Source organism: Gavialis gangeticus, unplaced genomic scaffold (assembly GCF_001723915.1).
Source record: "Gavialis gangeticus isolate Ggan-Ray unplaced genomic scaffold, GavGan_comp1, whole genome shotgun sequence".
In the NCBI taxonomy this organism is placed as follows: Eukaryota; Metazoa; Chordata; order Crocodylia; family Gavialidae; genus Gavialis; species Gavialis gangeticus.
The window spans coordinates 2685082-2711251 of NW_017729005.1; the positions used below are offsets into that span (position 1 = coordinate 2685082).

The 26170-nt window shown below is 42.6% G+C and overlaps 1 protein-coding gene across 1 annotated transcript in view; it reads left to right on the forward strand.

The window, feature by feature from the left end:
* DNAH11 (dynein axonemal heavy chain 11) overlaps positions 1 to 26170 on the forward strand; it is a 337309-nt gene that overhangs the window by 156154 nt on the left and 154985 nt on the right. Inside the window, exons 47-54 of the mRNA XM_019508567.1 lie at positions 3595 to 3760; positions 6622 to 6724; positions 7509 to 7748; positions 9104 to 9265; positions 12919 to 13112; positions 15495 to 15657; positions 17745 to 17868; positions 18836 to 18978. Of these exons, the coding sequence (XP_019364112.1) occupies positions 3595 to 3760; positions 6622 to 6724; positions 7509 to 7748; positions 9104 to 9265; positions 12919 to 13112; positions 15495 to 15657; positions 17745 to 17868; positions 18836 to 18978 (1295 nt within the window). The remainder of the gene's footprint in view (positions 1 to 3594; positions 3761 to 6621; positions 6725 to 7508; positions 7749 to 9103; positions 9266 to 12918; positions 13113 to 15494; positions 15658 to 17744; positions 17869 to 18835; positions 18979 to 26170) is intronic.

A 26170-nucleotide genomic window follows, 5' to 3' on the forward strand; every position in this document is an offset into this window, starting at 1 on the left:
AAAACAGCTCCTCTGCAATTTCTTTCTCTAGGTGACTGTTTACAGCTTCATGTTCGTTAGTGGGGAGGTTGCTTCCCAGATTATATTTGCCTGATTACATTTTCAGGAGAGCTTCTAGATTAAATTTGTCTTTCATCTTGTACACATTCAAAAATGTTGAAATCACTGTTTAACATCGCCAAGGGAAAGAAAGAGCAAATGTGCTATGGGAGTAGTTAAATTGCTGTCTGTACCGATTTATTAACACATTCTGCTGTATTTGTAAGAGATGCCTCTATAACTACATTACAAATTTAGTATCTGAAGAAATGTTTTAAAAGCTTATTTTTAAAGAGCTCATTTTATCATGTGAAAAAAATCCAAACTGTTCAGAAGCACATGCCCTGATTCCTTGGAAAGCGTACTATAGTCTTAGTGAGTCTTGCTTAAATTAGGTAATTACCTTAGTTTTATAAACTCACTCTGATGTAAAATGTATTAAAGAATGGCCCACACCACACATTAGTTAGATTTTATTTTAAAATGTAATTGTATAAATTGTTTTATAGCTGCTTATGTGTAATTTAGGTAGATGAATTATCAGGTTTTTCTGCCTTGTACAAAGTCCTCTGTGATCTCCCTTACTTAGGGTATGTCTCTATTGCATCTTGGAGAATGAAGGGTTAAATGATGAGAAAATTTATGCAAGCTAAGTAGTTTCCAGTTCATAGATATGAGAAGGAAGTTGGTAGAAGAGTCAGGAGATATAGGTACAAGGAGTTGTTGGAATCATAGTGGTGAACTAAAGGAACCCTCAGTTTGACTACATTGGGTCAGGAGTTAGTCACAACTCAATATGCACTCTGTCCCATACTTGCATATTAGCTTGAGTTCAGTGAACCCTTAAGCATATATTTAATGCTTTAAGTGTGGCTTGTATGAGGTTTTGGGCAACAGTACTTGGCACAGTAGACAAAGGGCCTGCAGGTAGATGTATACATCATCTGATTATTTGCAATAGGTATTTAGTCAGCTTTCATTGTTTTCTACTGCACTGGCTTAGCAACAGTAGGTTTGTATTGCATATTTAATTTTAGCCGGCTTCAGACATGATTACAGAGGAAGAAAAATAACAGTTTATATTCCTATAGTGCTTTCAGTCAGAGGATCACAACACATTAATATATTAAATGTATTAAGCTTCAAAGATGAATGATGCTGCTTTTGAGTAAAAAGATGCAGATTATATCCACTGTTTAAAGATAAAATAGAACTGTCACATCCTGGATTCATTTGTCAGCTAATTTCTCTCTTCCTCTCTTATTTTTGGTTTAATATTTCTGTCAACTTTTATCTTCTTTCCAGTTAACTTTCTGGAAAGGTCAGGCTAGCTTTTATAACCTGATCCCAAAATGTGATGTGCATAATTGGACTTCTTGTCAGGAGTCAGGGCAGCAGGCAGGCTAAATTACCCCCAGCTGGCCTGGCTGCTAATGGCCTGACTACTCCCAGTTATCTGTATGGGTGTGGACTGCCTGCTTATAAACTTTAGCTCAGTACCTAGGACTAGGGACAGAAGTTGCACACAAACCAGTTTAAGTCATCAGAAACTGGTTTAAACCTGTAACGGAACACCAGCTCAGTGCACATAAACCAGTTTCAAAATAGCTGAAACTGGTTTAAGATAAACCTGGTTGAATGTAGTATCAGACATAACTGATTTGGGTCAACCCAGTTTATGACACTTCTGTCCCAGACCCCTTCCTGGTTTAAGTTAAATCACAGTCCTCCAACATCCCAGCATGCTTCCCAGCCCTGTGCTGGGCTGTACTGTCTGCTCCAGCAGAGAAGGGTTGGTCAGGGGCCAAAGAGGGGGGTAAAACCTGTCTTCCCCCTACTGCTAAACTTACTGAAACTTACTTTTGGCTGTGACTGTGGCCTACAAATCCCAGAGGCACCTAGAAACAGGAAGATGATATGTTGAGTAACCCTGGAAAGTCTTGCCACTGCGATTCTGGACTGCAAATCCCAGAGACCTCAGGGGCAGCAGCAAGAGGAAGCAAACCTACCGTCCATGCTGGTTACAGGCATACTCTAGCACTCCTTGGCTTCTGGCCTGAGCCACTGTAGACGTCTGGCTGTATTTCCTGAATCAGAAGTAAATGTGTGTTCAGTTGTTTCTCAGTTTAATCTCTGCAGTTTAGACTAACTTACAAAGGCTGAATCGATTCAGCCTCAGGCTTTTTTATGGTGTGTACTTAGCCAAATACCTCATTGCCTAATCTTGGGCTTCTGACTCCTTTTTCCTAGTTTCTTACCTGTTGACTCCTAGTTTCTTGGTTCCTGCCTATTTGTTCTTAGTTCCCTGGATCCTGTTTGTTGGTTATTAAGTTCCTGTTCACTGGGTCCTGCTTGTTAGCTTCCTGCTTCCTTGCTTCTGATTTTAACCTGTTACTTCCTTGTTCCTGCCAGCTGACTCCTTGTTTCAGACTCCAACTTGGACCCCTTTGTTTCCAGACTGCCTTGCTGACAGACTTCAGTCCAGACCCCTGTCATTTGACAAACAGTTCCTGCTTAGTTGGGCAGTCACTCCCATTCTAATCCTTTACAGGTACGGCTGCCTGCTCCAGACCTCCTGGCTAGTGGCTCCAATCCAGTTCCCTGCCTCCAGTTCCTGATCCCTTGGTTTGTGGTTTTACTGAAGGTGACCACCTACATCTCAGTCCCTTACAGACCTCAGCCACCTGACCCTCCTGATCTCCCAACTTGTTGGGACCCTTGCTTCCTGACGGTGTCTGCTTCTGTCTGACCCGCTAGACTATAACCTTCTTGGCCCAAGCTCTAATCACCTACATCCCAGTCACACCTTTAACATTTCTGTAACTCAGTTCCCTAAACACAGGTGAAGACATCTGTCCTTGGGCATCGTTTCTTATGACTGAAATCTAAGGATCACATCTTACAAGTACAGTAGAACGCTGAGCAGTTACACTTCAATCAACCTCACATTGCTGCAGGCTGTTTCTACAGCTCTTCTTTCTTTAACAGCCATTTAAGGAATTATTGCTCCTTTTTGATCAGGAAATCTCTTGCTTTTTGTGAGAATTCGGAAAAAAATATCTTTCCAAATTCCATTATGTGTTAGCACAATACTTTCCAATTCAGTCTCTGGCCAAGGGCAGAGGTTAACTTTTAGCCATTTTAAATAAGGGAAGAGGATCTGCCACTCAGGAGACTTCATCATTTGTTACTATGTAATCCTTACCTGTTTAAGCCCCTGTGACACACAATAGCTATACTACAAAAGCATGCAGACATAACAGCTTGAATCATCTGGTAATAAATTAGCCATTTGTGTTGATAACCACACGGAGGTCAGTCCTAATTAGGGTTTAGTAGTTCGATGTTCTACTGTATTTAGGTGCCTGAAGGTGTAGATAGACATAAGGTGATATGTACATAAGTGTGCTAGGTCTGAAATGATTGGCTCTTGAAAAGCCTGTCAAATATATTTAAAAATCTACCCATGAAAGATTTAATTTTGTATTTTTGGTTCATTTAGTCTCTTTGCAGTTTGAGTATGGTAATTGTGTCATATACTATATAACGTTTTAGAGATTCTTGAAAAATCCTTGGAAAAAAAAGCCGGCCGTAACTATGGACCTGCAGGGAACAAAAAGTTGGTTTACTTTATTGATGATATGAACATGCCAGAAGTGGACATGTATGGAACAGTTCAACCCCACACACTGATTCGACAGCATATAGATTATGGCCATTGGTAAGCTTTTATTGTTTTATGCTAAATCATCATGTGATAATTATGGGCTAATATTAATAACCATTATTCCATGCCAAAATATGTGTATAAAAAAAACTAGCAGAAATTTAAAATAATTAACTCTTTTTTAACTTTATAGCTATTAAACATCAAAACATATTTCTGCTCTATAGTAGCAGACTTGGGAAATGCAGGAAATAGGAGAGAGTCTCTTCTTAACCCTAGGAAATTTAGGATTGAATTTTGCCCTGAAATGTAAGATTTAAAAAATATATTTTCTTGCTAAAATAACTATCGATTGTATTCTTGTTGTTTGTAGACTGTTGCTTTACTACAATCCTAATAAGCTCTTTGCATTTATAATATTTTGTGGATATAAGTTCCATAGCACTATTACCATAAATAATACAGATTTTGTTTAGCTTTTTCAGTAGAACGCTAACTTGAATTCTTGTGACCTCTTTGCTCAGTCCTACTTCTCTCTATTAGCTGTAGTATTCATTGAAGTTGTTTTAATAAATTCTGTGTTGAGTTCTATGGAAATATGAAACATATGTTCAACCCTTGAATAATACTTCGCTGTTTGTATTATGGGGTGCCCAAGATTTCAGTTGTAGACCCATCCCTCCACCCCCCAGTGTGCTAGGTGCTATATGAAATAGCACAAAAAATAACCATTGCCAAAATAAATAGTTTGTCTACTGGGAGGATGTTAAAAGTCCATAATAAAGAAATAGCCTATGTCATCTCACTCTGTGCCTTTAGAAACTGTTTCCCGAGTCCCATGAGGAAAGGCTTAGTTTTGCCTTCTACTTTCTTCATGTAATAGGGTAAAATACATTAACTGTATTTTATCACATCATGGAAATACTCTTGTATCTGACCTGGTGGTGAGAGAGCAAACAAATGAACAAACATCTGTCTAAAAACCCACTGCCACGGTAGGGACACTTACATACTCATGTTCACACATGACCACACACATTTTGACAGCACTGGAAGTTAATGTGCCTGCTCAACTACTTTCTTTCACCATGTGTTCCATTTTTCATAATTTAAATAGAGGTTAATGGTTTGTTCAACTGAACTGTATAGCACAGAAGAAGCTGGTACCCTTCTTTGTCTGTCTTTCCTATGCAAAGACATCATCATTGCTGGAGCTAGGAAAAGACATAAGTATTGATGGAGTTTTTGTCTTTTAACACATATTCAGTTTAATCCAAAAAATAGACATCACTTTTTAGTTGCTCGTGCTTCCTCCTAAAAGAATACCAGATGTCCACTGAATGTTGTTAGAGCACAAGACAAAAAGAGAAGAAAGGAAGTGACTGCTTCAATACGAGGCATCTCTATAATTCAGTAGAAACCTCCAGCTCCAATTAAAGTGATTCAAAGCTAACATAACTCAGTTCCTGACTCTTTTACCATTCCTCTAGTTATAATCTGTCTTGGTTTTTTCTTCTTTTTTTAAAATGAGTATCCCAAATCTCCACAACATTTAAAACTATCCAGGTAGTTTAGTTTAAAAGTTTGGGCATTTAAATTTGGTAAATTAATTGTAAACCAGAACATAGTTAACTAAGTCCTGATTAATGCACTTAATCTCCATGCTTATTTTTAAGCACTGGAGCAATCCTATGAACTTGCACAATACTGTGATATAGATCCAATTTATCACAGTGATATGAACACCATTCATTGTGTGCATGGTTTTTTGTCATTTTATAATAGTTTTGTATTGTTTTAATATAAATATGTGCTTCTTATAATACAGAAAATGATGATATACTTAGCTAGTGAGATGCAGAAAGTTTTGTGACCACATTTTCAAAACCAGCCTCTGACTTTGGGTGTTTCTGTTTTTTCAGTGCCTTACTTTAGCTAGGTAGAGTTTAAGTTTGAAGAAGTGTTGAACCATCTGTACCTCACATTGACTTTTCACTTCAAAAAACAAGACCCTACATTTCTGAATCTAGGCAACCAAAATATTAAGGGCATTTGGGGCGGGGAGTTCATTCCAGGTATAAAAAGAGTCAGTTGCAGAGTGCCAGGAGGTGTAACCAGGTTCCCTGAATCATATTTCTCATACCTGATCCATTATAGTGGTGCCCATGACTTATGTTCACTAAGTTATAGTTTCAAATCACACTTATTTCTGTAGGTTGCAGTCTCTCAAATGTGCTTTGATGCCTGTTTACATGCTGCCCCTATACTTGGAACAGCTTTCCTTTCCTGTGTGCCAAATCTATCTTTGGTGCTCTCTGTCTTTGATGAAAGCTGCTAATTTAACTTAGCTATGTCTACTATGCCTCTGTGCATTCCCATACTCATTTGTTCTCCTTAACTATATTGTGTTTGTACAAGGTAGTCAGCAGCTGGAATTGTCTATATTGTAAAGAGCTATGCTAGAGCTTGTTAATCTTTTTCTATCAAAAAAACGCTGTTCTGTAGTAATCAGAACATTTTATGGGAACACAGTGTGATGATTTTGACAGGATTTCCAATGGATAGGTTTTAAAAAAACTTTAAATCAAAACGGAGCATTTCATTCTACTTTCCTGTTTCATTTGGGCTACTGTACTGCACTATGTTCTAATGTCCCAATTTTATCAAACATTTTAATAAGGCTGTCTTAATGTTTCCAAATTAAAATTTGTCAACATTTCCATATTGTGCTAAAGTCCAACTTGCATTCAGATTTGGAGCAAAAAGTAAAAAGGTAAGAATTTCCTGCCAAAAGCAGTGCTTTTTCCAACTATCTCTGTTAGGTGTGCATATTTGCGATGCTTTGTCATGAATTATTAAGTTAATTATTTCTTATATTATTATTGTACATTCAAGGTATATTTTCTGTACCTTAGGTATGATAGGCAGAAGTTAACTGTCAAAGAAATACATAATTGCCAATATGTTGCTTGTATGAATCCAACTGCTGGCAGCTTCACTATCAACCCTCGACTTCAGGTATGATTTTGTGTGCTGTATTATAGTAACCCTGTATTTGTTATTCGGTGTATTAGCTATGATAAATTAGTTAGCTTCCCATTGCAGCAGTCTTAAGGACAAAGACTGCTTGTGCATGTTAAAAAAATGTGCTTTACCAGAAGCAGCAGCATGTTACTTCAACCCAGTTCTGTTCTGTCTGCATAGACTGGGCACTTCAGTGGGACCTTTTGACACTTTTATCTAAAGCTGAGTCAATCAGCTATTGGGTAAAAGCACCAGAAAAGCCCCACTAAGGCTCCTGATCTATACAGACATTGGGCGAGCCAAGTTGAAATAATGTGCTGCTACTTCCTTCTCATCTAGAACTTACAGTGAGTAACAGCAGCTTTATATTTGACATTGGGTATTATATCAAAGTTGTAACCAACTCCTGAGCCTGCTGCTCTAGTAACACAAAGGAAGTAGAAAGCAGCCAGATTTTCCCTGGTATGGGGTATTTCTTTCACATTTACAGCAGTCGCAGTCTCCTGAAGTCCCTGGCATAGAGGGTAGGAAGGGACTGCACTTGAAGCATACTGCTATTCTTCCCTAGTGGTTGGGACGTAATTAGTCACAGCTAGACCACCCTGGCTGGCAAATATTAGCCTGCACCAATGCTAGGCTGTGGCATAGAACCAGTTTCTGTGGCACAGACCAGTCTGCCCCCTAACCTCATGCATACATATTCATCCCTTGTTTATTGATTCTTATGTTCTCTTAGACTCATAATCAAAACATTTACATTTGTCTTTTTCATTTCCAGAGACATTTCACAGTGTTTGCCCTCAACTTCCCATCTGCTGATGCCCTGAACACCATCTATAGCAAAGTCCTTGGTTTCCACTTCCAGCAGCATACCTTTAATCTATCAGTGTTGAAGAATGCCCCAGCCATCATAAGGGCAGCAATATGGCTTCATCAGACAATGATTCAGAATTTTCTACCAACTGCTATTAAATTCCATTACATCTTTAACCTGAGAGACCTTTCTAACGTCTTCCAGGTCTGTATCAAAAACTGACTTTCATTCTGGCATATATTAAGTTTATTACAGTAAATCTATGGACCAACCAAGAACAGGGCCCATTTATGCTAGATAGTACACAAACAGTATGTTGTACAGACAGTCCCTTTCTTGTAGCATTTAAAATGAAATAAGACATTAAGAAAGAGAAAGGGATGTAGCACAGGCAGAGTAATGGTGTGTAAATATGCTAATACCATGGATTTGGGGCGGGGGGGCAGAAGACAGGCTTTTTTGGAGGAAATGAGTCTATGGGTGCCTCTACATGTGACGCTACATCGCCGTAGCAATGCTACATAAATATGAGTATCTCTTGTCCGTGCAGTGTTGTTGTACAGCCTCCTTGGCTGGGAGAGGAGAGTATTCTGCAGTAGCCAGGTGTGCCCTCATACCCCGTCTGGAACAGCAGCTGGCTACTGAAACTTGTTAACATACGAAGTGGGTGCAGATCAATTTTGAACTGAATATCTTTTCCCTTTGTCTGTGCTTTCCAGTCTGACATAATATACACACTTTTTCAGTCTTTTCTCTGAACAGGTGATTTTTCTTCAAGAAATACAATTCTGAGAGGCAGTTATTTTTACTGAATACAGTTGGATTTCCTGTATTTTGCAAAGCACAGGGTAGGGTTTGGCTACTGAAATGATAGCAGAAATGGGGGAGAAACCAGAAAAAACTCTGACGCCTGCCTGGGTTCATGAGGAAAAATATTTCAGCGTGGCAAATTTAATACTTTTCTACTTCCTGAAACAATTCATTTAGAGTGTTTGGTGGTAGAATCATTCCCATTTAAGGGTCTCGAGGATGGAGTTTAGCAAAGTGAAATGAAAAGTAGGAAAGGGGTGAGTAATGCTGAACATTTTGAGGAAAACCTCATTAACTCAACTTTCTGTAAACCTCAGACTTCAAATCTGCACAGGAAATAGATTTTTCTGTTTTCTCTTCACTGCAACTCAGACTAGCAAGTTTCAGCTGAGGCTAGACTGAGGTCTAGTATTTGTGATATACAGTACAAAAGACATCGGTATTTTTAATAGAATTTTTTCACACATTTGATTGCCTCAGTTATTTGCTAATCTGAGCAACTCTGGTACAGATAAAAGAATTTAGAAACCCACATAGTTTTACAAGTTTCCCAATCAATTAGTTGAATCAATATATGAGGAAAAAAATTAAAAGAAAGTGAAGTATGAGAGAGACAACACACATATAGAGAAATAAGGTGACTTGTGTTTAGGAAGAAAAAAGCAAGTCTTACTGGCCTTCTAAAGACTGATTTAACTTGCTACTGAATAGCAAAATATTTGACAAAGTGGCATTGTTATTGCTTTCAGGGAATTTTATTTGCTACACCTGAATGTTTAAAGCAGCCAAATGATCTCATACGTCTTTGGCTTCATGAATCTTCACGTGTTTATGGAGATAAACTGGTAGAAGCAAAAGATTGCAGCTCTTTTCATAAAAGGCTGATGGACACTGCACACAAGTATTTTGAGGTATGGATATCTCCTGGAAATATTTTCTGCAATGTTAATAAATTAGAAGCTTTTCAGTGATACGTTAAGCTTGGTAGAAAAGACAAAAAGATCCATAATATAGCTCAAGAAGTTGCCTGAAGTAAATATGCTGATTTAGTACATCCCCTTTAATCTTATCTGTTAGCATCTGATAAAATGCTAACCTTATCTGAGAAGATGCTAATCTTATCTGTTAGGGATCTGAGGGAAAGAAAGTACTAGCTTGATAGAAAGGAGGTATACCAGCTTATTCAGATTCAAAGTAAGCAAGCTATTTTCAGTTTGAGGTTATAATTTGCAAAGGTGGTCATTTTCCTTTTTGACGATAGTTCTCATTTCAATGTTTGATTAGCTGTGAGAATTTTCAAGTATCTGCCACAATGTTGTTAGCAACTCAAAGCAAACATTTAAATCTTCCCTTAAAATGGAGGCAATGACCTTGTTACTGTCATAAATCTCCATGTACTTGAAGTCGGGGAGGATTGGCATTAGTTTTCCCTTCCCAAAATAGTTTCAGTGATTAATAATGCACATGCAGCTACTTACTTCAATAAAAATGTTTTTCTTAATTCATTTCGTGATTACAGAATGTAATTATGCATCAGATTACTATAACAGTATATGATTTTGATATTTGAGGAGCAAAAGTAGTAAAAATAAGGGCACTGTAACAGAAAATAAACAATGATTAGATAAACCAAGTTTACAAATAAATACAGATAAAGGTTTCACATGAAACCATCTGGAGTAAACTCTTATCTGATTTACAGTAACGTTCCAAGGGATGTACACTAGAGTGAAATATGGTTCTCTACCTTTATTCTCTTAATAATTTTTTTAACTACACTTTCATGAAACTTTGGCCCCTGCCACATGTTATACAATTTAAGACATGATTAACATATAACTCAGGCACCCATTAAAGCAGTTTATGGCATCCTAAAGCTAGGAATAAGCCATTAAGTTATTCCACAAAAAGGTGGCTGGTTCCTATCATGCCATGAATTGAATGTGTGGCCAGGTGCACCCCCATGCTGAGCCCCTGAAGCTTGGAACCTGGATCACCTGATGGGACTCCCAGCCAGGGCAGCTCATGATGCACCACTGCAGCTGGGAGCCCAGATCAGCTGATGGGACTCCCAGCTGCAGGAACTTGTTACTTGCCATGCAGGATGAGCCTTAGTGCCTTCACTGGCAAAAAGGTGTGATGGTATCAGCTCAGTCCCGGAGTTATACCTCTTCCCATGCACATGTGAATCACGCATCGGATCCCACCATGTGTTCATCAGCATGTCTGGCAGGGGCCTCTATTACAACTTCATCTCCCTTTGCTTACTATAGTACATACAATGAATATACTGCTAGTGCAATCGACTGAATGCAGAAATGATACTAAGAATGCTGTGGAACATAATCTAGAATTTCATACTGGCTGCTGTAGCCTGTAAGGTTTTCATAAAATTAGCAGTGTCTTGACACCAGTACCAAAGTGTGAATTAACTAATAAAAGCTATTTTAATGACCTTCTATTTATCCTCCAAAACATCTTTTACTCCAAAATATACTTATTCTCTATCAGGCAAGGCACTGGCACTGCCATGCTCAGGGGAACTGCATGCTCAGGGGCAACCAGCACAGGTTCATCAGCGGCAGGTCCTGTCAGACCAACCTGGTGGCCTTTTACGACCAGGTCACTAAATCATTGGATGCAGGGGTGGCAGTGGATATAGTTTTCCTAGACTTCAGGAAGGCTTTTGATACTGTCTCTCACCCCATTCTCATTAGGAAGCTGGGGGACTGTGGCGTAGACACCCATACAGTCCAATGGGTCGCCAACTGGTTAGAGAGTCGCACCCAGAGGGTGGTAGTGGATGGGTCCTTCTCGACCTGGAAGGACGTGGGAAGTGGGGTCCCACAGGGCTCGGTCCTTGGGCCTGCACTGTTCAACATCTTCATCAGTGATTTGGACGAGGGGGTGCAAAGCACCCTGTTCAAGTTTGCTGATGACACTAAGATGTGGGGGGATGTGGGCACAATAGAGGGGAGCAACAGGCTACAGTTGGACCTGGATAGGTTACAAGGATGGGCGGAGGAGAACAGGATGGGGTTTAACACGGACAAGTGTAAGGTGATGCACCTGGGGAGGAACAATCGGCACCACACATACAGGCTGGGGAACTCCCCTCTTGTCAGCACGGAGGTGGAAAAGGATCTGGGAGTCATTATTGACTCCAAGATGAACATGAGTCGGCAATGTGGGGAGGCGGCTAGGAAGGCCAACTGCACCTTGTCGTGCATCCACAGATGCATCTCGAGCAGGTCCAAGGAGGTGATCCTCCCCCTCTATGCGGCACTGGTCAGGCCGCAGCTGGAGTACTGCGTCCAGTTCTGGGCGCCGCACTTTAAGAGGGATGTGGACAGCATCGAGAGGGTCCAGAGGAGGGCCACTCGTATGATCAAGGGACAGCAGGGTAGGTCCTATGAGGAAAGGTTGCGGGACCTGAACCTGTTCAGCCTTCAAAAGAGAAGGCTGAGGGGGGATCTTGTGGCCTGTTATAAACTGGTTAGGGGGGATCAGCAGGCGCTGGGGGAGTCCCTGTTCCCCCGAGCGCCGCAAGGAGTGACCAGGAACAATGGTCACAAGCTGGCGGAGGGAAGGTTTAAGTTGGACATCAGGAGGCGCTACTTCACGGTCAGGGCGGCTAGGGTCTGGAACCAGCTTCCAAGTGAGGTGGTGCAGGCTCCCACCCTGGGGGTTTTTAAGAGGAGGTTGGATGACCACCTTACTGGGGTCGTTTGACCCCAGTGCTCTTCCTGCCATGGCAGGGGGTCGGACTAGATGATCTGCTCAGGTCCCTTCCGACCCTAGAAACTATGAAACTATCAGCTGGCATCCATCTGGTAGAAATTGCACATTTCATGAAAAAAGTCATCTTTTATTTTATTTGTTTTATTTTATTTTATTTTATTTTTTAGCAAGAGTCTGGAAATTTTCAATTTAACCAAAAAAAAAAACCCAAAACCCTGAACATTTTAAATTTATTTTTTCCCCCCAAACCCTTCCATGAAACCCTGTATCTTTATGCATTGTTGAACTGGTCATTAAATGTAGAATACAGGCGTACCTCGGAGATATTGCGGGTTCAGTTCCAGACCACCACAATAAAGCGAATATCACAATAAAGCGAGTCACACAAATTTTTTGGTTTCCCAGTGCATATAAAAGTTATGTTTACACTATACTGTAGTCTGTTAAGTGTGCAATAGCATTATGTCTAAAAAAACAATGTACATACCTTAATTAAAAAATACTTTATTGCTAAAAAATGCTAACCATCATCTGAGCCTTCAGCGAGTCGTAATCTTTTTGCTGGTGGAGGGTCTTGCCTCGATGTTGATGGCTGCTGACTGATCAGGGTGGTGGTTGCTGAAGGTTGGGGTGGCTGTGGCAATTTCTTAAAATAAGACAACAATGAAGGTTGCCACAAACCTTCGATTTGTAAAAAACGCAATATCTGCGGGGGGCAATAAAGCGAAGCGCAATAAAACGAGGTATGCCTGTACTCCCTTTGCATTTAACAGCTTTTTGCTTTTTTTTTCCTCTCCCCTTTTTCTCCCCCCCAATTTGTTAGGGTATAGAAGATCATGTGCTACTCCAGCCCCCACTTATTTATTGCCATTTTGCAAATGGGATTGCAGAGCCTCTGTACATGCCTGTCAAGAATTGGGAAGTTCTGAGGAAGATGCTTACAGAGACCCTTGGAAGCTACAATGAGATATATGCTTCTATGAATCTAGTTTTATTTGAGGATGCTATGCAGCATGTGTAAGTAGACTTAAGAAGTCCCATAGGGAATGAACCTATTTATGCACAAGCCATATAGTCAGGGCTGGATGAAATGATGACATCAAGGAATTATTTAATAAGAAATTTGTTTTTGCTACTCAGAAGCACCTGCATTCTGCAGTTGTGCTTATACTCAACATGCTTCAGTCATACCATAAAGGAGGTGTGGGTTGCAAGTATGTAGTTAAGGCCGAGTCCTCCTTTTACACATTGAGCAGGAATTTCTCTGTGCTGCATGAGAAATAGAGCACTTCCTACCCACATTTACAGTGTTTACTCACCGAGCACAGAATGATTTTTCTGGGAACCCACAAGAAAACCCATGAAAGTGATTAGGTTATTAATTTAATTGGATTCTTTCAGGGATTGAATGTGTCATCCTTGTCATGCAAGAAGAGGAGACATATGGGAAAAATCCAGTCAGAATGATTGCAAGTTTGAAATTTGACAGACAGTCTTTAAAACATGTTTTAAATATTTTTAGGTTATTTTTTTTTCTCCCTGTGTTAGTAGATTTGCCTAGACTATTTTTGGCTGTCCAGTTTTATCTTTAACTCTTAAGGGAACTGAGTTGTTAGTATAAAAGTAGCAAAATACTTTCAACTGCATCATTGTGAAATTAAGTCATAGCTGCCCTTGCCCAGATTCTCTTTAGACATAAATGGGAACCGCTCTGCCTTCAGTTGACAATTTGGTCTGCTTTCTGAAATCATCAATTTACACTGTTTAGTGACCACTTGAACTCTTTCTTTTGTGGTGAACATTTTCTTTTATGGAGGTATAAAATTAAAGCTTGGAGTTCAGAAGGTCTCCAGGAACTGATTCTATATCAAAATTTAGTTAAATTCTGGGTCATTTTAGTGTAGGCCTCCTGGGCATTTATACACATACATTTTCATGCTCCATCACATGCAGTTGTATAAGTGGCAAAATGCATGTCAGCACACAGAAAATGGCAGCTGTGTGCTTTTAAACTAAAACACCTTTGATATGTTTTGGTTCAAAAGCATGCCGCTGCTATTTTCTCGGCACTGATATGCATTTTGCTGTTTATACGAATATGTGCTGCAGTGCCAGGCACTGTGGCACAAACATGTACAAATGCCCCCGATATGAAGTGCTGATGTGCTCTTAGAATGTGATCAGTGCCCATTAAAGTTAATGGGAGTATTTCCACTGATAACTTAGTAATGATCAAACCTTTCAAGTAATGTTTAACAACAGGTTATCATAGAGCTTGTACATCCTGTAAAATCAGGTAGAGGAATGTTGCAGCATCTGAAGCGTTGTATGTCTACACTGCAGTGATAATATGCTGCAATTGGGATACAGCTGAACATCCCCGTGCCCACCTGATCACACTGAGATATGTTCCATATCTGTAAACATGCCAGTAAGGCCACTCTGGGACACCCTTCTGTGTCTCCTCTTGAGACCAGGTCCTCACTGTGCTGCGCTTCAGAGCAGCTATTATGAATGAATCTACAGGAGCAGCCTGCATTTCTGGGTTTGGAGTATGACGATGGGCACAGCCTGCATGGGGCTGCCCCAGTGTAAATGTGCTCCATGGCCCCTGACACGTTACACTTAAGACACGATTAACTGGTTAATTACCTCTTAAGTAGTAATGTGGCCACATGTTCATTCAATTAATGGTGTGATAAAACCAGGAATAAGAGACAGAATTATTACACAAAATATGTGTAATAACTTTGTAGCTGGTTCCTATCATGCCTTTAATTAAACATATGGCCAGTGCTCCCCAGTTCCAGTGCTCCCCAGCACCACTCAGCTAATCAGAGCTCCCAAGTGAGGAAGCACAGTGAGCTCCTCTACCTGGGATCCCCAGTCACTGATGGAGGTCCCAGCCACAAGAGTGCATAATGCACCCCCATGGCTGGGAGCTCTGATCAGACAGAGGTCCCAGCTATGGGAGCTCATGGTGCACCCCTACAGCTGAGAGTTCCCAGCCACAGGAGTGAAGACAGCTGGTGCATTGGCACCCGCAGTATGGTGTGATGGGTTCTGATGCTCAATCCCACACTTGCATCACCTCCTGTCATGCATGTGTTGCATGACAGAAAGCACAGCTGTTGGGATTGCACATCAGATCCCATTGTACCTTCTCTTTACTGTTTGTCAGTAGCTTAAGATACTTTGACAAGGAGTATTAATCTGTGTGTTCTAATTCTGGAAAGCTGCCAGCATGAAGATGAGATGAGGGTAGCACATCTTGAGATGTCAGGACCACATTAACATTGTAAAAAAAATTCAAATTCAGAGCAATCCAGGAAAGTTAGAGAAATTGGGTTAATACAGTGCTTGTATTCTACATTATATAATTCCTTTTTTCATCATCAGGTGCCGTATCAGCCGTATCTTAGAAGCACCTCAGGGTTATGCACTTCTGATTGGAGTGGGTGGTAGTGGAAAACAGAGCTTGTCTAGGCTGGCAGCATACATCTGTTCCCTTGAGGTGTTCCAAATCACTCTGAAAAAAGGCTATGGGATCCAGGACCTGAAGGTAAACTAACAGATATTATTTAACTCTTTTGGGAAACATGACTTCAGGAAGGCACTTTTGTTATTACATAGGCTTAATAAGAGTGCAGATAAGGCAGTATAATTTACATTATCTGAAATATATATATTTATATATTCAGTATTTGGTAGTTTCCCTTAAAACACTTGTCAATCTCTCCTCCCCCCACCTCTGATAATCACTTTTGTAAGATGCACAGATTTGTGTAAAATTATAGTATAAAATTTATCCTTTGCATTATCAGTTTTAGTTGTCAGTTTTAAGCTGATTAATTAATTAAATAAAACTATTACTATGAGGCTCACAAGGCAAAATTAGGTCTGAACAGCATGTAAGGAAACAAGCTGCTGCAAGGTAAGCAGGAGCATGAGCTTAACATGGCAGCTACTTTGCCATAATTGTCTATCTGCATGCTCTTACACACCAGTAAACACAGGAAAGCTTACTTGATTTTTCGCTTGCCATTACAGTAGGGTTAGGGCTGTGTACAGACAGTTACCATCACAAAGCAGCTAGCACATTCTAAGTTCACACTTTAGTTTATCTAATTCTAACTTATTCATGTGCCTATGCCCTGTCACTGGAGACTGCTTATATGTTCAAAGTTAAGCAAGTGCTTATGTGATGTGCTGGATCAGGTCCAGAGTGCACAGGACCTCAGTGAATTGATTCCTGTACACATCCGTTGTGGAAGAGCTGTGTGGAACTTCTCCCCCATATACTTTGCAGGCAGGAAGCAGGGGTGCCAAACCTAGCTGTCAAAAAGCCAAATAAGGGTCTGTGTATGAACCTCACTTAATGCATGATGACCTAAGATGCAGTTTCTGCCAGCTTATTCAAGCCACCCAAGAAAACGCTACATTGAATATCAGCTGTTAGCAAGAGATACATATGTAATGCATTATACCTTCAGCACATACAATAACAGGCACGGCAGATTTTTGCTTAGAATAAATAATATGCTTACATTTCAACTCTTCTTTTCCTCTGTGAAAAACACTCATTTGCAACCATGTGGAAGATAAGGGAGGCAGAGACATTGACTTTGCAAAGGCAAAACTTGGCCCTCGTAGAGTTTCTGCCACATAAAATCTTAGTAAAATATTCTAGTTAGAGGTAGTTCTAGCCATAGAGCCCTTTATATTTTTTTGTTCTTCAGTTCTGTATTGTGGGAATGTATGATAGCTTTGTGTCCTGAAGCTTTCATAATCTCCTTGTGTTATCCCCAAGTTCTACAGTTAGTTTGAAGTTTCATGGTGATCCAGGTCGGAAGGGACCTAAGCAGATCATCAGGTCCAACCCTCTGCCCCGTTTGATTCAAAAGACAGTGACTTCAAATGAAAATGAAGCTATAGAAGCAGAAGACCTTTTTCCCAGTTTAAGGACAACAAGAAAGGAAGGAATCCACTAAACTTTTTCAGTTCCTAATACTGGACCAGGTTGCAGACTTCATATAAACTTGCATTGGCCATTCTCTGTATCGTAAATGGAGTAGAATTGTACATGTAGTTAACGGCTTCATTTTAAATTATTTATTCACTGGTGCTAGACACTGTGTTAGTACACTGTTTAGCATAGTGAAGCCCCAGTCCATAACTGGGGAGCAACAATACAAATAATAAATACTAATAATACTTTCCTCTCTTAATGAGTTCATTTAGGGTGGCCCATACAACATAAGGAATAAGAAAACAAACCAAAACGATGGACTTGTTTTTCCAGTGTGATGCCTAGATATTATGAGCATGTTCCTGAAAGGGAGTTACTTGACAAAGGAGTTAAAATATCAGTTTTACTATATTGCAAGGGAGTTCTTTTTTTGATAAGCAGTTTGCTTTCATCTTCAGTATGTGGTTTTGTCAACTGCAGTTCCTGTCAGCAGTTTAAAAAAATGGAAGTAACCTATTTTTTGCCTTTAGCTGTGATTTGGCAAGTTAAAGAGATGTAAATAAATTGAAAGAAGCAGGTAGAGTCAACAATGTATTGCCATCAAATTGCATGCATTCCATGGTTTTTTTTCTGTATCAACACTTTAACAAAGCATGAATGATTGCCTCCTTTTCTTACAGGTAGATCTTGCCAATTTGTACATCAAGACTGGAGCCAAGAACATGCCCACTGTGTTTTTGCTGACAGATGCCCAAGTTCCAGATGAACACTTTCTTGTGCTGATTAATGACTTGTTGGCATCAGGTGATTAGACCAACACATTTCTTGAAAGTTTTTCCCCAGTGACAAATGATCTGTGGTTTCAGTGAACTTTAAAGAGAGATTATTTGTCTTTGAGGTGTTTGTAGGGGGAGTCTTTTGGGAAAAAGCCACATAAACACAGCTAACTTGAGTTTTGTATCTAGTATACTTAAAAAGCAAAGTCCCCTGAGAAGGCTAAATAACAAAGTCATGCAATTCATTTGTGCACCTGATTCTCCTCTTTACTTAATGCCACTTTTACACTGGCCTAATTCTTTTGACTTAAGTGGATTAATTCATGATTACAGTAATGCCATGGTTTTAAAACTGTTCTGTGGAACCCTAGGGTCCCACAACAGGTCATCAAGGGTTCCTCAAAGAGAGTAGGGAGATAATGGTGGAGTGGGCCAGGAGGTGGTGCATTGTAATTGCCAGGATGGGCCACCTAGCTCGTCCTCAACTCACACAATAGGGTTCAGGGTTTCATGGCAGAAGTAGTAATATGAAAGGGTTCCATGACTTGGGCAAGTTTGAAAATCACTGCATAAGGAGGAGAATTGGGCTCTGAATGTTAGATGATTCTGAATGTGGGTGACGCAGACATGTGCAGGAGGTGTTTTGACTGTTTTCTTTGGCTAGGTGGGAAGGAAGCACTGGAGGTCTTGTAACATGGTACAACAGTCTGGGGAAAAGCTGAAAACAAGTGATCCTCAGAGATTAGAAATGCAAAAAAGGATTTCCTCTCTCAAAAAGAAAACTCTCTCTGCAGAAAATAAATGTTTGAGTAGCACTAGCTAATTGTTTTTGTTGTTGCTGTGTATCATTTACATTATCATAATGCCTAAGAGCTCCCTCTTTTTGGAACAGACCTGCATTGTGCTATACAGTAAAACTGTGATGCATTTTAGTTAGTTGCTCAGACTCTCTTTTTGGGGTCTGTCCTGATGCTTCTTATTTTGTCTATATGCAGGGGAAGTTCCAGATCTGTTCAGTGATGAAGATATAGATGGCATAATTGCAGGAGTTAGGAATGAGGTGAGAGGTCTGGGTCTGATTGACACCAGAGAAAATTGCTGGAAGTTCTTCTTGGATAGAGTGCGACTACAGTTAAAAGTAAGGAAAATGACTACATGTAAGGTAAATGATTTAAATCCAACTGCTGGCACTAGAGAATTGAATTATTTCCGTGTACTGTGTAGTATGTTTAGAATTTGTTATTTCTTTATACATGAAACTGCATGTAAAGATGTACATTTGACCCGGGTATTGACAGTGAGCTTATAAAGCGTTTCTAATGCAGACAGATCCCAAAGTAATGGGCCTAATTCTTCCTTGTGACTGTCCTGTTGAAGTTAGAGGGAGCCATTGCTCTGTGTGTTGTTGTCCTTTGCAGGCAAAGACGACCATGTCCAGTGGGGGAGGAGGGCAGAGGGAAGAAAATAGAAAAGAAGTGGAAAATAGAAAGGGGAGGGGGGAAAAAAGAGAAAGGAGAGAGAAAGTAAAAAGGAGACAAAAAGAGAAAGAAGAGGGGTGGGGGCTAGGTTGCATGGGTACATAGATGGTTTATAAGCCCGATCTTTGCCTTGAACAGTATGCTGCAGCAGGGGCAGGAGAGCAATGAGGACTGGGTATGAGAGGTTTTCGTTTTCTTGTTGCTTCATTGCTGCTTCGTTGCACATTTCGTCAACACATTTCATCATTGCTTCCACCATGTGTTGCTCTTCAAAGACCAGTGTTCTATTCTAGATTGATGACCTCCAGGATGGACGGTTATGAGCGATTTTACTCCCGCGACCCCAGGTCAATGCCAAAACTCTTTAGGGACACCTTTAGGGTGTCTTTGTACCATTTCTTTGTGCACCATGAAAATGTACTCCATTTAACAGTTCACCTTAGAAGATTTTCTTTGGCAGGCAACTTCAGACCTTCTCGAAAGGTGGCTAGCCCATCTCAGCTGCACCAGTTTCAGGAGGCTGACGAGAGTAGGTCAGCCTGTGAGCCTGCGCATAAGTCATCAGCAAAGTCATCCCCCTAAGACAAAATGCAAAGTGTTTGTCATGGGAGACTCCATCCTGAGGGGGACAGAAGGGGCAATCTGCCACCCCAATCCCTTCGCCCGGGAAGTCTGCTGCTTCCCAGGAGCCCGTATCCCAGACATTGTGGAGAAGATCCCTGAGCTCCTCCGGCCCACTGACGACTATCCTATGCTGCTTATCCACGTGGGCACAAATGACACGGCTTGGAGCGCTCCCAGCCGGATCATGAAGCACTACGGGGATTTGAGAGTGGGGCTAAAGAGGTTGAGGGCACAGGTGGTGTTTTCTTTGATTCTCCCAGTCTCAGGCTATGGGCTGAGGTGGGAGAGGAGGATTAAGGTAGTGAACCAAAGACTGCGGTGCTGATATCATCAGGAAGGCTTCGGCTTCCATGACCATGGTCTGCTCTTTGGTGAGAGAGGCAGCGAGCTGCCGGGAAGGGACAGCCTCCACCTCTTTCCACTGGGGAGGAGGCTCTTCTCAGCCAGACTGGCTGACCTGCTTCAACGGGCTTTAAACTAAGCCCCCCAGGGGATGGAACTACCGCCACTGCTGACCTGCTGAGCAACCCTTGCAAAGCCATCAGATCAAGGCACTTAAGGGAGCCCACCCCTGCCTTAGCTGTGGAACGAGCTGTGGACAAGGCAAGGGCCCCTAAAGGCACACTTGCATGCCTGTACACAAATGCCAGGAGCTTGGGGAATAAAGAGGAGGAAATTGTCCTCCTGCTTAACGCAAATAATTATGATGGCATAGGGATAACGGAGACATGGTGGGACTCCACACATGACTGGACCACAGGTATAGACAGCTATACTCTGTACAGGAGAGATCGAGTGGACAGAAGGGGCGGGGCTGTAACTCTCTATGTCAAGGAAAGCTACGCATTCCTGCAAGCTGACATTGGCGCCCGGGGTGGATGACTGGAGACCCTCTGAGTTAAAATCCATGGGGAATAAAGCACAGGGGACACAATGCTGGGAGTCTACTACTGACCTCCTACCCAAGATCACAAGCTTGACCAGGAGTTTGCCAGGGAATTGACTGAAGCTGCATGCTCCCGGTGCATGGTTGTCATGGGAGACTTCAGCTACCCTGACATCTTGTGGGAAGAGCGCTCGGCCAAATCTGAGCAGTCGCAAAGCTTTCTCTCATGTGTGGATGAGCTCCATCTGATGCAAGAAGTTGATGGGCTAATGAGAGGTAAAGCGCTGCTCAGCCTGGTACTGGCAATGGGGGACGACCTAATCAGTGACCTAACGATGGAAGGGAAGCTGGGTGACAGTGACCAAGAGCTGATCACCTTCACCATCCGCTGTAAAGCTGGCAAGTCAGTCAGCAATACAGAAGTCCTTGACTTCAGAAAAGCTGACTTTGACAAAATAAGGAGGCTTGTCAGTAAGGCTAAGGGACCATGACCCAAAGGGGAAGGGAGTTCAGGATGAGTGGTTGCTCCCCAAGGGAGCGATCCTGGATGCACAAGCAAAGTGTATTCCATCTCGGAAGAAAGGCAGCAAAAGGGCACAGCAGCCCCCTTGGCTCCGCAGGGAACTAGCTGACCTCCTACATCTAAAAAGAAAGACCTACAAAGGTTGGAGGACTGGATCCTTCTCCAAGGAGGAATACACGGCACTGGTCCGGACCTGCAGGGAGCAAACCAGGAAAGCCAAGGCTGCAACTGAACTCCAACTAGCTTCGAGCTTCAAGGACAGTAAAAAAAAATCCTTTTTTAGATATGTGGGGAGCCGGAGGAAAAGCAAGGGCAACATCAGACCCCTGCTAAACCAGATGGGGCAACTGACAACCGATGCGCAGGAAAAAGCCAACTTGCTTAATGGGTACTTTTACATCAGCTTTTCACCAGTCCCAAGGGGTGTCCCTGCCCTTTCCTGGGTGAGGGTGATTCCTTGCCCTCCATCAATGCTGACCTTGTGAAGGAACACCTTGAGAGGCTGGACACCTTCAAGTCAGCTGGCCCTGACAGTTTATACCCCAGGGTACTCAAGGAGCTGGCAAGCACCATAGCTCAGCCCCTGGCACGGATCTTCGAGAGCTCCTGGCACTCTGGTGAAGTGCCCAAAAACTGGAAGAAGGCCATTGTGGTGCCTATCTTCAAAAAAGGGGGGAAAGTGGATCTGGCATACTACAGACCCATCAGCCTGACCTCTGTCCTGGGGAAGGTCTTAAAAAAAGATTATCAAAGAGTCCATTCTTAACAGACTGGCTGATGCATTCTGAGGGATAGCCAGCACGAGTTTGTTGCAGGTAGATCTTGCTTGACCAATCTTATTTCCTTTTATGACCAGGTGACCTATCACCTGGACAAGGGAGAAGAGACTGATGTCGTATATCTTGACTTTCAAAAAGCCTTCAATCTGGTATCCCATGATCACCTTCTAGCAAACTGGCCAACTGTGGCCTCGGCTTCACCACGATGCGGTGGCTGGGGAATTGGCTTCGTGGTCAGACCCAGAGGGTGGTGGCTGACAGAAGTCAATCATCATGGTGTGCTGTAACCAGTGGGGTCCCTCAAGGCTCTGTCCTAGGGCCTATAGTATTTAACATCTTCATCAATGATGTGGACATTGGTGTCAGAAGTGGACTGGCCAAGTTCGACAACGACACCAAACTCTGGCGTAAAGCATCCACACCTGAGGACAGTTGGGCGATCCAAGCTGACTTTGACAGGCTCATGAAATGGGCAGGTGAGAACCTGATGGTGTTTAACACCGAAAAATACAAGGTTATCCACCTTGGGAAGAAAAACCCACAGCATCCTTACGGGCTTGGCAGTGCTACGCTGGCTAGCACTATGGACGAAAAGGACTTGGGGGTCATGATTGACCACAAGATAAACATGAGCCTTCAATGTGATGCTGTGGCTGGTAAAGCAAGCAAAACACTGGCTTGCATCCATAGATGCTTCTCAAGCAAATCCCAGGATGTCATTCTCGCCTTGTACTCAGCCTTGGTGAGGCTGCAGTTGGGGTACTGTGTCAAGTTTTGGGCTCCGCAATTCAAAAAGGATGTGGAGAAGCTTGAGAGAGTGCAGAGGAGAGCCACATGCATGATCAGAGGTCTGGAAAACAGACCTTATGATGAGAGTCTGAGAGCCATAGGACTCTTCAGCCTGGAAAAGCGCAGGCTCAGGGGTGATCTGACAGCCACCTATAAGTTTATCAGGCGTGACCGCCAGTATCTGGGGGAACATTTTTTCACCAGAGCACCCCAAGGGATGACAAGGTCGAATGGTTATAAACTACTGCAAGACCATTTCAGGCTGGACATAAGAAAGAACTTATTTACTGTCTGAGCCCCCAAGGTCTGAAATAGACTGCCACCAGATGTGGTTCAAGCACTGATTTTGAATGCCTTCAAGAGAAATTTGGATGCTTATCTTGCTGGGATGCTATGCCCCCTGCTGACTTCCTCCTCCTGGGGCAGGGGGCTGGACTCAATGATCTTCCGAGGTCCCTTCCAGCCCTAATGTCTATGAAATCTAGATCAATGAATATGAGAAGGTCAGTGTTCTGTTCCTGGCACTTTTCTTGAAACTGCCGGGTTGTAAATACCATATTGGCGGTTTCACATCCTTTTCTGAAGCCGGATTGACTCTTGGGCAGTAGGTTGTTTAGATGGTTGGTCAGCCGGTTAAGGAGGACTCTCACTGGTATCTTGCTGGCAGTTGAGAGGAGGGAGATGCCCCTTTGATTGTCACAGAGTAGGCAATTTCCCTTCCTCTTATACAGGTGGATGATTGAGGCATTCTTGAGGGACTACCTCCTGCACCCACATGTTGCAGAAGATCTCGGTTATTTTCTCCGTGAGGCAGTGACTGCCTGATTTGTAGACCTCAGCTGGAATCACATTGGCTTTGGGAGCTTTGCCGCTAGACATTTGCTGTATGGCCTTTTGGACTTCCATGATTGTAGGTGGAGCTTCAAACGAGGTTGATGGTGGTTTGAGGCAGCTTGCATATGGCATCTATGTTGATGGAGGATGACCAATTGAGGATGGCACTGAAGTGTTCAACCCATCTCTGGAGGATCTGGACCTTTTCAGTTAGCAGTGTGGTCCCATCAGCAGACAGCAGGGGGGAAGATCCAAGGACCTGTGAACTATAGACAGCCTTTAGGGCGTTGAAGAACATTTTCATGTCATTTCAGTCAGCATAGTGCTGGATCTCATCTGCTTTGTTCTTCAGCCATGTGTCCTGCATCCCTCACAGCTTGCACTGAATGGTCTTCCATATCAAGCTGTAGGCGTGTTGCATTGATGCAGACTTATCATAGAGGTAGATTCTATGGAGACGTTATTTCTCTTCCAGCAGCCATTGTATCTCCTCGTCATTTTCATCAAACCAGTCTTGGTGTCAGGGAACACTTGGTCTCAAGGTCTTGAGGGCTGCAGAGTGTATAACTTCATGGAGCTGCTTCCAGTTGGCTTCAGAGTGTAGCAGTGTAGTGTGAAGCTGATCTTTTAGATGGTTCTCAAGAGACAGCCTAGTGCTGTCGTTTATCAGCACTGCAGTGTTGAGGCGCTTCAGTCCACTTCATCCTTGTGGACGCCATCTCGTTTGAATCATGATCTTCAGTGATATGATGAGTTCATGATCAGTCCAGCATGCAGCACCAAACGTTGTTTTGGTTACATAGACATCACATCTATCCCTCCTTTGGACGATGACATAGTTGATAAAATGCCAGTGCTTGGAGTGGGGGTGCATCCACAATGTCGTCTTCCATTTGGGGAGGCGGAACACACTGTTGGTAACCAGAAGCTCATGTTCAGCACATAATCTGAGCAGGAGAAGACCATTGCTATTGTAGCTTCCAATCCCATGCTTCCCAATTATGCCATTCCATGCTTGGCAGTCAGAGCCAATCCTAGTGTTGAAATTGCCCAAGAGAATGGGACGGTGAGACTTCAGTACAGCAACAGTCATGGAGTGGAGGTCATCGTAGAACTGGCTGTTGACTTCATCAGAATTGGTCATGGTAAGGGTGTACGCACTAATGATAGTGGCTCACTTTTTGTCAAGCAGGGGGAGCTTGGGCACCATCAGTTGGTCATTCACTTCCTTAGGCAGGTAGGTCAACTTCTTGACGAGGCTGTTTTGTATAGCAAAACGGACATGTGCTTCCCATTTGTCTTCATTGCCATGACCACTCCAAAAGAAAGTGTAGCCAGCTTTTCCTTCTGTGAGCTGCCCTTCACCGGGTAGGCAAATCTTGCTGACGGCAGTGATCTGGATGTTTTATCTGCCCAGTTCTCTCCCAATGAGGGTAGTTCTCCTTTCAGGTCTGTTGGTGTTTCCATCAGTCAGCATGCGTACATTTCATGTGCTCCACTTGAGGGGAATTGATTTCTTTCCTTTTCAGCTGCTATAGTGGGCCCCCTACCATGGGGTGAAGAAGGCAATGTTTGGGGCACCTTTTCTAGCCCCTTCCTCACTTGGGGAGGTGACCAGTGCAATCCTGAATAGGACTGCTCAGTCACTCAAGGGGCTGCTAAGTTCTGCTGCTGCTTCTGTCCAGTAGAAAGTGACCTGATGTCTTGAGCCACTTGTGTGCATGTTTGCAGCTACAGCTTCCAGTGTGTCCACACCTGCTACTTCATTGCTGGCCCATTGCCACAGGGCTTGTGCTGGATGTGAGTTGTGCAGGATTTGTATTTAAGTCAGGAAGAGTTGCACAGTATTGGCCTCACTCTCACGTCCAAGCCAGTTGGTAACCAGTAGCAGGACAAGTGTCAAGATGGCTGGAGATTAGCCCAGATGCAGTGGATGATGTCTTTTGTGTCTTGTCCTGCTCTGCACGTTCCACAGTGCGTTGCTGTACCGCCATCATGGCCATTGGAATATACGAGGGTCTTATCTGCCCGGTCAGCTGGAATCAGACTTTGCATGCAAGGATAAGCATCTCCCTGTCTCCCCAGAGGTCTGAAGGCCAACCAGGTACTCTCACCTGGTTTGGCCCACCCATTGAGGCGGTTTGCCAGGATGTGGCTGCTGTCACATGCAGACAGCTACTTGGAGCCAGAGGTGAGAATTGAGTGCTGGTGATGACCAACAGAGGAAGTGTCACTAAGGTGAGCGCAACATACACTTTCTCTGGAGGTGCTACCTCTCCTAGACACCCCAGACATCCCCATTGCTCTGTAAGAATTACTAAATGGCTTCCCAAAACCCTGTGTACATAAAACAGACTACCCATGCTGGGATTTCAGCCATTGGTGTACTGGTATAAACCAAGTCTGCACTTTAGGGC